Here is a 14411-nt window from a genome sequence, read left to right as displayed (position 1 = left end):
ATTACTGTTTTAAAATATCTGTCTTGACGAGTATTCACGTATAAGTGTATGTTTGATTAACTGTTGGGGGAATATCTGATGTGTAACATTATGTTAGATCCTTGGATTATAATAGCATTACAGTCTGTTTCAATGTCAATGAAAGAATAAACAACTTTAAAGCTTTAAAATGCATCACACTGTATGCAAGCTTATAAATTTATGCATGTTTATAATGTACAATTTACTGTGTGCTGTGTATATATCTTGTGCCTGTGTAAATTATAATAATACAATTGGCTCAGTGTTGTCATCTTCATCACTTTCAACTATTATTATATCCCTGAACGTATTAATTCTATGTATTAAGTTATTGCATTAAATTACAAACCTGTAACAACATGAGATGTGATGTTGTGATGAACCCGAATGAAGTTATTTTGAGGAATGTTCGTAATCAAACCGTTTGTGAGCCCAATTAACTTTAATAGTACTCTCTTTCCTACTATGAAAGTGAATGGGGCTCACGAAAAGTTTGATTACAAACATTCCTCAAAATATCTTCATCATTTTCATTAAAAAAAATGTATAGTCGTTAAACGTTTTCCATTAACATTTCCTTTAATGTACTAATTTAATGAGAAATAGTCCACTATATTTCATATTTAAGGCTCAAAAATATAAAATATCTACAGTTTACAAAGAAATACTAAAGAATACTAAAGTATTTATCATGTGAGACAAAAAAACCTCAAACAACCTGCAAGGACACGTCACCGACCATAATGTGGCAAAATTATCTCCTGTAAGTGACCACCATTTGCTACCCTCCATGGTCACTAAGTGAAGGGATTTTGTTGTTATCTTTCCCTGTCCCGCTGTGCCTTTTAAATGTGCAAAAATGCCATAAAGAAGCGCACTCTGTTAAGAACCAAAGCAAACATGCTCAGAGTAAACCAACTCGGTCTTTTCAGTGTAGACAAGCTGTTACTTTATTAATATCAACCAACATTTTATAACTATGTTTATACATCTGTTGCCTCGTTGTAACAAAAATAAGGGATTAGGGACACCTAATCATGCTGTACATTTTTACAATTATTACTTTTTGATATCATTATTTTCTTTGAAACAAGCAACTTGATGCAATCAATGCAACCAAGTATCATTCAAGTTACATCTAAATGTAAAACCTGAATTTGTATTAACTCTTCTGCCATGTGTTCAACATTATCTTAAGTATATTTTTTATTTCTTAAGAATTTTCGTTATACAGTACGGTGCAAAAGTCTTAAGCCACCATACCACAATTAGATTTGTTGCTTTTGCAATGTATTTCTCAGTCTCTTTAATAGAATACATCCAGAAAATACTCGAAATGTGTATGTATTAAAAGCTGTATAAATATGTAAACTGATGTGTCAAGTTTTTAGGGTAACTAACTCCCATCTTCCACTTGAGCAATAGCAGGAAACTGCAGGATCTCTTAAACCTAAATGAAATTAAATCCTTATTTCTAATTTTAAAGAAATTAATCTTTTTACTTCATTCTGCTCAAAAAGATTTGTTTAGTGCCAAGAGAGGTCACACTAAACACCCACGATGCCTAAAGAAGACATTTAGCCTTGAACATTTATTTTTTTACATATTTCCTGTATTTTCTGTTTGTATCTTAATAAAATAAATTGAAAAATAAATATGCATAGACATTAAAACAAGTCTGGTGGTGGTGGCCTAAGACTTTTGCACAGTACTGTATGTGTAAATATACACATTTTATTTCATTATCTCTACATTTTTAATAAACGATTCTTAAACACACTTGCAATTTCACTCCAAAACCACTCGTAGGGAGAACCGTGTCAGAAACATTATTGTATTGGTAAAGACGTGTTGACAAGACATTTTCAAGTGATCAGTACTGTATAAAAGATTAGCAGCAAAACCAAAATTGAAAGTTTTCCAGCTTATTGTACATTTAGTAATGATGTGATGAAGTATATCACAAATCAAAAGCAACCGATCAGTCATTAAGAAATAAAAAAATACAGGTAAACCACTATTTCATACTGTAAAATGTTTGATAAAGTGGTCAGTAATGACATTTTGTTTTCTTTTTAGGGGCAGAAAAGTGACTTCATGAAATCATTGCATGCAGTATGTGTATTATATGTAGGCGACTTTAAAATGCAAAAAACTGAATGAGAACAAGACCATAATGAATGTAAAAACAAAATGTATAATTTCCCCACATTTAAGGTCACAGGTCCACACCGGCAAACACTGTAATACACGTTTAACATGTATCTGTTAAATATAACCTTGAATTATGTTCCACAGGTTACTTATGACGTTATTGCTATTATGGAAGATTTATCGTTTAAAAAAAATGAGAGACAAGAAATATTATCCGCATTTTAGGAAACATTTTTAAACAATGCACATTCTTGTAATTTCTCAATGTCCTATCACTAATTTGTCTCTGTATGACAACTGTTTTGCTTTTTGAGACCAAATGTGAAGTAGTATTTAAATAAGCTGCTAAACGCTTGGTCTCTCATGCCATATATAAGAGGACTTAGACATCTTGGAAAAATTTGAAACACTACAAAGCAAGTATACATTACATACATCGCAGTTACAAGGTCGGCATGAACATAAGCAAGCTCTTGGATAACTCCAACTAAAATAGATGCAGCACACAGACCCAGCTGTATTAGATGTAACAGTACAGTCTTATTGGCTTTTTTAGCTGACATCTTATCAGAAGAGGCTGATTTTGCCACAATAGCTATAGAGACATAAGTAAAGATTACAACAAAAGACACAGACACAAAAAATATACACGTGAAGGATATTTCGATATTCTTATACACCTGCAGTCTGTAAAGAGTCGTTCTTGAGCAGAACAAATTCACTGCTGTGTTTGTAGTATCAATAGCATTGAAGATAATAATCTCACTCAGGGATTGAATCCAACTTATCATCCAGACAACACCGATGGCCATGTTAGTTCTTCGATAAGAGGTGAAATCTGCATGTCTGAGAGGAACGCAGATGGCCACATACCTTTCCAGTGACATCAAAGCCAAATTTAGGACTGAAGCATGATAAAGAACAGTGGCAGCAATCAAAAGAAAAAGACAAACAATTTTCATAATAAAAATCCTACTGACTGCACAAACAAACAGCACTACACTCATAAACAGATTGAGCGTGTCAATCCAAAGCATGTGACTGAACAGAATATAGCGAGACGCCTCCTGGAAAACAGCCTTTTTCCTCAAGGTGTAAAGCATGACCCCGTTGACATAGAGGAAAACGATACATGGGGTCAAAGACAAAACTGTCCTCACATCTCGATCCGCCAGAAGTAAAGACAGAGTGAGGTTTGATTTTGAATCACTTAAATTAGACATTTTTAAATGAAAAAAAATATATATATCAAAGTGGCCACTTCAGTTGTTATAAAACACTTATTTAAAATAATACTGTCATCTATAGTCCTTCTCACTGCAAATCCTGTGTAGTTTTTCCCTCACATGTGTTGTTGGAGTCACAGAGAGTAAATGACAGGAGAGCTGCGTTTGCATCATGTTTTAAATAGCAGTAAACTCATGGTATAATAATGTCATGAAGTACGTATTAATTCCCAGGGGCTGGTTTGTGAGTGGGAGTTTTTTATCAATAGTTTAGAGAGAAGTAAGTTAAGCTAAATTTGACAAAACCCTCTCATTGGTGACATCCTCGATTGGAATATCGATTCATATATGAAGTCAATCAATTTTGTTTCAGGGGTAAAGTAAGGGTTGGGCTAGTTTGTTATTTTATAAAAACACCAAAAGTCTGTCTTTACATAGACATTTTTCTATACATCAATATCTATACATTTTTATTAGTATGTATGTTCCCTGGGAAATGAACCCATGACCTTTGCGCTGCTAATGCAACACTATAAAAATGCCTGGGTTATTTTTAAACCATGTTGGACACAACACACCGCTGGGTTGTTTTAACCTACTAGGTTATTATAACCCATAGTTGCATACAACAACCCGATTTTGTCCAATTTTTACGGGTTAAAAATAACCCAGCCATTTTTTGAGTGAATGGTCTACCAGTTTAGCTACAGGAACACTTTGCATGTTTATGCAGAATGAATTCCAGTTTATGTCTCTTTGCACTTTTGAATGTATGCTGCTTATGTGTGAGTGTGTGTTTTATCGAAGGGGAGTTTTACTTGATTTGTAAGAACTCTGTAGAGTGGAGACTGTCTATTATGTATGTCTATTTAGGACATTATTGGAGAAGACAGTAGGGAAATACAATGTTAACTTGATAGACATCCAGCACTACAATCATCTGTTTTTACTGTACACTCGAAAAAATGCTGGGTTATTTTAACCCAGCATTGCATCAAAATAAGGAACAACATACACATTGGGTTAAATCAGTGCTTCTCAATTATTTTCTGTCACGCCCCCCCCTAGGTAGAGGTAAACATTTTGCGCCCCCCCAACTCTCCGCCGCGACTGTAAATAGTATAATTTGTCTATAAAATTACACATCTGAAAAACATTGTATCCTTATTAACATTAAAGAAAACACAAAAATAGAAATATCGATCAACTTACAACAAAGAATAACTTTATTAACATAGTTTTTTAGTCTGTAACAGAAAAGACTTAAAATGCATAAATTTGCCTGAAATAAAAAAATCAATCCTTATTTAAAGTATAATATTTTTTGACCATTTGATACTGAAAAATTAAATTAAATCAATAAATAATAATAAAAAACACAAGCGGCTTATCAACGTGATTGGGGTGTAATGTCTTTAAAAATCACTTCCTATAAAAAAGTATTTTCCCTGGGGTCTCGCGCGCCCCCCCTGGTGTCGCTTCGAGCCCCCCCCCCGGGGGTCCTGCCCCACTATTTGAGAAGCACTGGGTTAAATTAACCTAAAAAAATTACATTTGACCCAACAATGCGTTAAAACAATGCAGCATACTTATGGTTAAATTACAACCTAAAGGGTATGTTTTATCCCTTTTTGACCCAGAACAGGGTTGAAAATAACCCAGAGTAAAACAATTGCTTATCACTGGTGGGATGAAACAAAATAATACAAAATAAGCAAAAAGTCTGAAATCCAGGCTAAAGTCAGTAACATTAGGGGTTGTGCACACCAAAACTTTTAAACGCGGCTGAAAACGCCTGGAGGATACCGATTGCCAGCTGTTTTTTCACACTTGTCCTGCCCCTCATTCACTGTGATTGGACGGCCGTGTGAGAACTGACATTGACGAGTGGAGCTTTTCACCCAAAGTTGAATCTGTTTCAACTCTTGGCGCCTAGCGCCAAGCGCTGAAAAAACGCAGAGCGCCGGTTTTCAGCGCAGAAGAAACCCGCTAGCTCCTACCTTATTTGAAAAACACATTTGAATTTGACACAATTGAAAACTTGCGTCGGCCGTGGGCGTAAAAGCTTTGGTGTGCACGCCTCCTAACATTTTAAACTTTGACATGATATTACTCGGTCAGAATTGAAGATTTCAGGGTTATATTTTCACACATTGTTCTTTACATTATGTAGGTTGATTTTATGTAGAAAACTAAATTACTAATAATAACTTTAGCTGAGTTTTCACAGACTTGGTCACATATTTCTACATTTTAAAGAGCAATGATACGATTCACGTTTTTACATTTCCTTTAGTGTGTATGTGTGTATTAGTACATGTTAATGATATGCAAAAGGTACATACCCCCAAATAAACAATGAAGCGAGTTATCATTTCCAACTTAAATCTCTTTTCTTGGACTACAACAAACACATGGATTGTAGGCAACAGTTTACATCCTGGGATCGGTGATGTAGACAAGACCGGCATTATCATAATTCCTCCCGCTTTAGACTTACAGCCTGTAAGTTAACTCCTGTTAGCATTGCATTGTGAGCGAATCTTTAAAACATGATAAGGAGCGTCACATTTCCAGCTGACGTCAGAGGTATTTAGGCCAATCACAACGTACAGATTAGCTGGCCAATCAGGGACACAGAGCTTTTCAGATCGATGGGCTTTGTACAAAATCAGAGTGTTTGGAGAGCAATATATTTGGTCTGGAGCTACAAATAATGTGTTTCTTTAAAACATAGACCATGCGAACACATTGTGTTATACCAAATGCACAAAATTAACTATGTTTTTTTAGCAATAAAATAGGTGCACTTTAACAAATCTTTCCACAGACCTTTTGCACTTACATCGACTGCTAATGGTCTGCGGACACCCTGTTAAAAAACACTAGTGTAGTGTAGAATGAGTGCATTGGGGAAGATTGTCAGAACAAACAACATCTGTTTGCACCAACAGCAGAAAGACATTATTCCAGTGTTAGTGCAAATCTAAGATTAGTTAAAGGAAAACACCACCGTTTTTCATGATTTTACTATGTTCTTACCTCAACTAAGACAAATTAATACATACCTATCTTTTTTCAATGCGTGCACCTTCAATCTCTGTACAGCGCGTCATGAATGTGTTAGCATTTAGCCTAGCCCCATTCATTCCTTAGGATCCAAACAGGGATTATTTTAGAAGCCACCAAACACTTCCATGTTTTCCAAATTTAAAGACTTTTACATGAGTAGTTACATGATTAAGTATGGTGGCACAAAAAAAACCTAGACCACTTAGTTTGCAGCACCTTGACCTCGGGCGCAGTAATATTGACGCAAGTTTGAGCGAGAGGGGGAGAGGTCAGGAGTGATGATGTTACTGAGCGCCGAGGTTAAAGTGTTGCAAACTAAGTGCTCTTCCGCCATACAATATAGTTCTCATTTTTATAAAAATTGCCATGTTTCATTTTGTGCCACCATACTTGTGTAACTTCTCGTGTCTTTAAATAGGGAAACATGGAAGTGTTTGGTGGCTTCTAAATTCATCCCTGTTTGGATCCTAAGGAATGAATGGGGCTATGCTAAATGCTAACACATTCACATTGCGCTGTACAAAGATTAAGTGCATGCATTGAAAATATGGGTATGTATTAATTCATCTAAGTTGAGGTAAGAACATAGTAAAATATTGAAAAATGGTGGTGTTTTCCTTTAAAATCATATCTAAGGTAATAGCAAGAACAAAAACACATATAGCTATGCTTTGAACAGTGAGAAGCGATAATCATGATGTAAATTGTAAATTATAAGACACCAATGTATAAAATGCTTTAATTGCAGTACATTTAGATTTGTTAGCTTGACACAGTTTAGATATAAACAATTTGTCATACATGTCTTTAGATAAAGCACTAAGTGTCACCCTAACAAACATATCATGTTGGCAAGTAAGAAAAGTTTGATAAAATGGTCAATTATGGCATTTAATTTTATTTGTGGTAAGGCAGAAAAATAAGTGACCTCAGTAGCTCACTTAAAATCTAGATGTCACATCTTTGCTTTTTTTCATAGACTTTAAAATGACAAAACATCCTGATTAATATCTGATGATTTTTGTGTCGCATGATCATAATGAATAAAAAAAAAGAAATCAACACATCTAATATTTTCCTTATATAGTTGGTCAAACTGTGGTTTACACCGCATACATAACAGTTTAATGTTGTGCCCCAGTTAGTTACATGGTGCTATTATGAAGAATTGTTTTTTACATTTCAGATGATATCTGCTTAAACATTTTGAATATGCTTAAAGTAAACAAAAACTCTAATTTCTTAATGCCCTGCTGCTACATGTGTCTCTGTATAACAACTGTTTTGCTTTTTAAGACCAAATGTGAAGTAGTATTTAAATAAGCTGCTAAACGCTTGGTCTCTCAGGCCATATATAAGAGGACTTAGACATCTTGGAAAAATTTGTTGTATTAGATGTAACAGTACAGTCTTATTGGCTTTTTTAGCTGACACCTTATCAGAAGAGGCTGATTTAGCCACAATAGCTATAGAGACATAAGTAAAGATTACAACAAAAGACACAGACACAAAATATATACACGTGAAGGATATATCAAGTTTTCTATATATTGGCAGTCTGTAAAAAGTCGTTTTTGAGCAGAACAAATTAATTGCTGTGTTTGTAGTATCAAAGGCATAGTAAATAATTATCTCAGACAGTGGCTTGATCCAACTTATCATCCAGACAACACCAATAGCCATGCTTGTTTTTTTATAAGTGGTGAAATCTGCATGCCTTAGAGGAAAGCAGATGGCCACATACCTTTCCAGAGACATTAAAGCCAGATTTAAGATCGAAGCCTGATATAAAACAGTTGCAGCAACCAAAAGAAAAAGGCAGACAAGTTTCATAATAATAATCTTACTAACTGCACAAACAAACAGCACTACACTCATAAACAGATTGAGCGTGTCAAGCCAAAGCATGTGACCGAACAAAATATAGCGAGACGCCTCCTGGAAAACAGGCTTTTTTTTCAAGGTGTAAAGCATGACCCCGTTGACATAGAGGAAAACGATACATGGGGTCAAAGACAAAACTGTCCTTACATTTCGATCCGCCAGAGATATGAGATTAGAGGAGTCATTTAAATTAGACATCTTCAGATGAGTAAACGAATAGGAAGATCAACCACATCTGCTGCTATACAACACTGATTCGGAAAAATACTGTCATGTATAAAACCTCAAGAAGTTCCTCTACCACAAATGTTGTTGAAGTCACAGAGATTGAATGACTGGAGAGCTGTCAGTGCATCTCATTTTAAATATCAGTACACTTATGGTATAGTTATGTCATTAAGTACGTAACGAATCCCAGTGGTTAGTTTGTGTGTGTGTGTGTGTTTGTGTGTGTGTGTGTGTGTGTGTGTGTGTGTGTGTGTGTGTGCGTGCGTGCGTGCGTGCGTGCGTGTGTGTGTGTGTGTGTGCGTGTGTGTGTGTGTGTGTAGCTGGTAATTATCACGTTGTGGGGACCAATTGTACCCACAAAGATAGGAATACCAGTATTTTTGTGACATTGTGGGGACATTTTGATGTCCCCATGAGGAAACAAGCTTATAAATCAAACAAAATGATGTTTTTTGAAAATGTGAAGTAGGAGAAGGGTTTCTGTGATGGTTGGGGTTAGGGAATGGGGTAGGTTAGGGGAATACAATATACAGTTTGTACAGTATAAAATGCATTACGTCTATGGAATGTCCCCACAAAACATGGAAACCAGAATGTGTGTGTGCGTGCATGTGTGTATGCACTTGAGTGTACTTGTAGAGCTATCTTTGTGAAAACCAATTTTTTGTAAGACCATCGGAGTGAAACAATAAGAATAAAGCAAGGACATTTATGCCAGTCCTCGCTTTTTGACACCCCTTTAAAGAGCTGTTTGAGGGTCAAGACTTAGATGGGGTGGGATTGCATTATGTCTACAAGCTGTACAAACGTGCATGTGTGTCCTGACTCTTCAAGTTATAACACAACTTGTATAACTTGCATAAACACCTTGCATAAAGAGCAGATAGACACGGATGCATTTACATAACTGCAACTGGCAGACCGTTTTATCTGAAATTACAGTGCATTCAAGCTAAACATTTTCATTTTTAGCATTGTTTGCAATAATGTACTAAACACTTCCTGTGTGATAAAACAAGTTTTCAGACCTCTTTATGATAGCTAGTGGTCATAGAGGACATAGATAAGAGGTCTGTTTCCATTTAATAGTTAATAACTGGATATAAATTGCTGTTGAATGCTTTATTTTGATTGGTTAAGAAATTCACTTTTTTTACCGCACACCTGACATGTCAAATGTCTTAAAATATCCACCATTGAATAATTGGCTGCTGTCATTTAAATTATTTGAAAATAAACCACATCTGCTTCGAGACATGCCACATTACCACCTTGGTTGTGCATTATATTCAAATAATTCAACAGTCCGTCATCAATTATTCCTTACTTAATGTCATGTGACCAGAAGGGATGAAAAACAAAACAATGACACGTTAGTTCCAAGGAATGGCCAAAAAGCTTGTGTCACAATGCGAGTTTGTAATCTTGAGTGTGTAAGTAACTGGTACACCACACTTCCTTCCTTAATGCAACTGCCCATTGTGTGTATGTGTTTGTTATTTTTAAAGGCTGTGTATTTACCTCTTTACCTGAGTTTTGCCATTTTTATGCATGGCATTTTTGTATTTGCTCAGGTTTTTTATGTCAGTTGAAATGCCATGGGTAAAGCTGATGGCTATTGTCTAATAATTAGACAACCAAATAAATTGTTCTGTAATGTGATACCAATGATTTCAGTGAATACCACTGACTGTCTCTCAGACACATGACCTTAATGATTACTGTTCAGTCATGTGTCACCAGTATGTCCATCTGTGGTCCATTGTAGATCTGTATAACCTGAGGCGTGCTGCTCAGCCACAAGATGCCTGAGGACATGCTTTAGGCAATATGTAGTTTTTTTTAATGTAAAAGTGAGGTAAAATCTGACTGAAGGGCCAGGTGCATTGCACATTCAGGTTCAGGTTCATTTATTTGTAGCACATTTAAAAACAACAGATGTTGACCAAAGTGCTTTACAGAATAGACACATACAATCTAAAAATTTATAAAACACAATAAAAATAAGAAATAGATTAAATGAGTTTCCATCAAATGCAAGAGAGTACAAATAATATTTGGCATGACATTTCAAAATGTCTCACATTCAACATTTGATATGTTATTTATATTCTATTGTAAATAAAATATATGTTTGAGATTAGTAAATTATTCCATTTCTTTTTTACTAACAATTTCTAGTGTCCCAACTTTTTCTGATTTAGGGTTGTATATTGTTAAAGAAGATCACTTAAAAACAAATAGTAGCAGCTTATACTGAGTCCTAAATTTGACTGGATAATAAAACATGCATTACAACCATCAAATCATTAAAAGACAAAAGTTTTGCAATTTTTCTTAATTGATAAAAACACCTCAAACTACAGAGTTAATATGCTTGTCAAACTTTAACTCAGCATCAAAAATGATTTCAAGACTCCTTGCGTAATTGTGAATATTAGATTTAAGATGACTTCTTTCAGTCTGAAAATTCTTCCTTTTATTATTATTGTTGTTAGTACCATTTTTGCTATGTGCCGTGGAGTGCATACATTTCTCCAATTGTTTACCTTAAATATCTTTGCCGTGTCAATCTAGAGGGTTACATCAGAATGCCCTACACAAAATCCCTTGCGTTTATATTATGAATCTCATTAAATATTTACTATTTGTCTGTTTGTACAAACATGTTCTCTAAGGATACATCTGTTATTCACAACAACCAGAGGTGAGATATCTACTTTGAGCCAACGGGAGAAGAAAAACATGTTTGGAACATACTATTCTCCTGATGTCTGCCCTTGTTATTGAGTCCGTTGTTTAAACAGTTCAATAAATTTGTGGTTGGTAAACCCTAGAGCTTAGTGCATGAAAATATGCATTTCACAACTCCAAAGAGGCTAAATTATATATCTTCCTTTACACATAAAAATTATGAAATGATTCTTTACTTTAATGTGTACTTAAAGTTACGCTAGGCTATAGCCAGGTATTTGCTTATTAGATAGCTAGGTTGGTTAAGATTTCTACCTGAGTTTTTAATGCAGGACATTTTTGTTTTTCATTAGCGAGTAAATTGTTCTTGATAAAATGTATATATTTATCAGAGATGTCATCTAAAAGAGAAGGGCCAAAGCCATTAGATGGTTATCGTCTCAATTTGACAACTTCTGGTAATAAAATGTTTTGTATCAGGTGTTCCAGCGTTGCCAGGTCATTTAGAAACAAATCACAGCATTTTGGAGTCAGTGGGTTTGTTAAACGTTAAAACAAGAAAAGTATTTCAATGAGATGATAACAAATGTTTTGTTGGAGAGAGAAATTATGTAGCATTTTGGGTAATCAGAATCAGAAAAACAAAGCCAAAATATATGCATGTTTTGTCAATTTAAAAAAGCATTTGGCTCTGTGCACGATGGACTATTTTATAAAATTCTATTCGTGCATAAGAGGAATAGCGTTTGACGTAATTAAATCCATGTATTCAGAGGACATGTGCAGAGTTAAATTGGCAACAAAATAATAAAAATAAGGATGTGGTGTGAGTCAGCAGCTTGAATCCAACTCTGTTCAACTTATATACAGTATAGGCTAAGTTAACAGTGCTACTGGAAAGAGTCCACAACCAGTTTCACCCTAACAACTCAGATTCAGATGAGATGGCGGATTTCAGAAAAAAAGGCCGAAATACAGTTTAGCAGAAACCCCTTTACTTTTTTTTAAAGAAAGTTACATGATAAGTATGTGCTATCAAGGGCAAATAAAAAACTGTCACAGTTTGGGGAAAAATCTTTGATTTTTGCCTTTTATATTATATATACTCAAATTCTGGACTTAATTTAATATTGCCCAACACATTATAACACAAAGGCCTTAAAAAGCAAGCCTAAAACCTAAGTCCCCTTTACCAACTGACTTAGAGTAACAAATCAGAGTATACTAAATCATGAAAGAGCACCAATTATCCAATTCACGATTTTATATTTCCTTTGGTGTGTAAATGTGTATTCGTACATGATAACGATATGCAAAAGGTGAAAACCCCAAAGTAAACGATGACACGAGTTATCGTTCTCAACGTAAATCTCTTTTCTTGGACTACAACAAACACACAAATTGTAGGCAACAGTTTACTTCCTGGGATTGGTGATGTTGTAAAGACCGGCATTATCATAATTCCTCCTAGGGGCATCATGCACCAATTTTTTTTTTAAGGGGGCACAGTGTGCATAGCTCAAAGAAATTTGTGCATACAGAGACATCAAAAGAAATATATGATAGAGCTTTCAGTCTTTTCCATGGCACTTACATTTCTAACAATCTGAGCGCCTTCATGCAAAAACCTCCAAAATAAAAGTGTTGACTAACTTTTATATTAAATACTATTCAATCGAAATAATGACATATTGGCATCATATTTATTTATATCTGAAACGGCATGTTTTGTTTATTGACTTCTTAAATTGTGTCATTAATGCATTTTGCCCAACATCTGCTTTATCCTATGAAATGAATGTAATTTTAAATCCAAAAAGTATATAAACAACGAAAATGACATAAGCTATAGCCACGTTATTGATTTTAATGTTCAATAATGATTTAAAAAAATATGTTTAGATAGAATTATTAGAGGAACGGATTTTTCCATAAAATTTGACCTCATATGTGAGCATGTGTGATTCCACGCCCCCGTAAACTCTGGCGAACTTTGCCGTTGTACCAAGAAGATGAATCTAGAAGTCTCTACTAATATAACGTCGAGACGGTCACATTTTAAACCATACATTTTCTACACAGAGGAGGTTACCTGCACATGACCGTACTGGGGTTTGGAAATGTTGTGAGCGTTTCTTACACGTTTTAATTCCTCAGATATCCAAATGCAGCAGCAACAGCGAGCTCGTGTGCGCACTGTGCCTGCGCTGACTGCAGTGCCTGCCGCCAGAATTGTAATGTAACTTGATCAAAACACTAAACGGCAAAAATCTCTGAAAGGTGACAAGGATGCAGCTCAGAATTAATAATATTGTGCATATTAAACAGATTAATAGAAAGTAACAGATTAATGGATGCTTCTTTGATTTTTAGGTTGCATGCAGAATCCATTTGACTCAGTTTGAATGGGCAATGATGCCCCTGATTCCTCCTGCTCCGGACTCAGCCTGTAAATTAACTCCTGTTAGCATTGCAATGAGCGAATCTTTCAAACATGGTAAGGAGCGTCACATTACTGGCTGGCCAAACAGGGACACAGAGCTTTTCAAATCGTGCGTTTCAGGAAGAGAGTAAAATCTGGAGCTACAAAAATGTATGGTATAAAATAATGTGTTTTTTTTACCATAAACCACGAGAACACATTGTATTATACCAAATACACAAAATAATGTCAGTTTTAGTAATGAAAAAGGTGCTCTTTCAAACAAGGGAAAAATATTTTTGGACCATTGAATACATTAAAGTAAACTGGAATAAAAAAATAGCTGGCCATAGCTTCAACTGGCCATAGCTTTGTAGACTACAATTATTTCTGGCTCCTTAGACAAAATGTTAAATGCTTTTTCATTTGTAAGTCACTGTGGAAAATAATCTCTACACCATCAGAAGCTCAAATCACAGATGGATCATTACCAAAGGTGCAGCAAACACAGTCATTAATAATCATTGTACATACATAATGTCTCGCTAAAAGTCTATTATTGTATACATAATACATTATTATTATAAAACCTAATTGTTTGTTTGTTTGTTGTTATTGTATATTTATCATAACTTGTTTTATGTATAATGTCCAGTATTTTAACTAAACAAATGCATGACAATAAATTACCTTAAACTAAAACTAAATTA

The 14411-nt window shown here is 34.8% G+C and overlaps 2 protein-coding genes across 2 annotated transcripts; both read right to left on the bottom strand.

Annotated features, from left to right (window-relative positions):
- Positions 1–1688: 1688 nt before the first annotated feature.
- On the bottom strand, positions 1689–3398 carry LOC129423623 (odorant receptor 131-2-like). The gene has a single exon (XM_055179957.2). The coding sequence runs from the start codon at positions 3396–3398 to the stop codon at positions 2451–2453; it is 948 nt and encodes a 315-aa protein (XP_055035932.2). The 3' UTR covers positions 1689–2450.
- A 4317-nt stretch (positions 3399–7715) lies between these two features.
- Positions 7716–8555, bottom strand: LOC129423316 (odorant receptor 131-2-like). Its single transcript, XM_073870991.1, has one exon. It carries the CDS (start codon positions 8553–8555, stop codon positions 7716–7718), a length of 840 nt encoding a protein of 279 aa, XP_073727092.1.
- Between the last annotated feature and the right edge of the window lie 5856 nt (positions 8556–14411).

The sequence above is a fragment of the Misgurnus anguillicaudatus genome, chromosome 9 (genome assembly GCF_027580225.2).
Source record: "Misgurnus anguillicaudatus chromosome 9, ASM2758022v2, whole genome shotgun sequence".
Lineage (NCBI taxonomy): Eukaryota > Metazoa > Chordata > Actinopteri > Cypriniformes > Cobitidae > Misgurnus > Misgurnus anguillicaudatus.
This window is presented reverse-complemented; position numbering and strand designations above follow the sequence as displayed.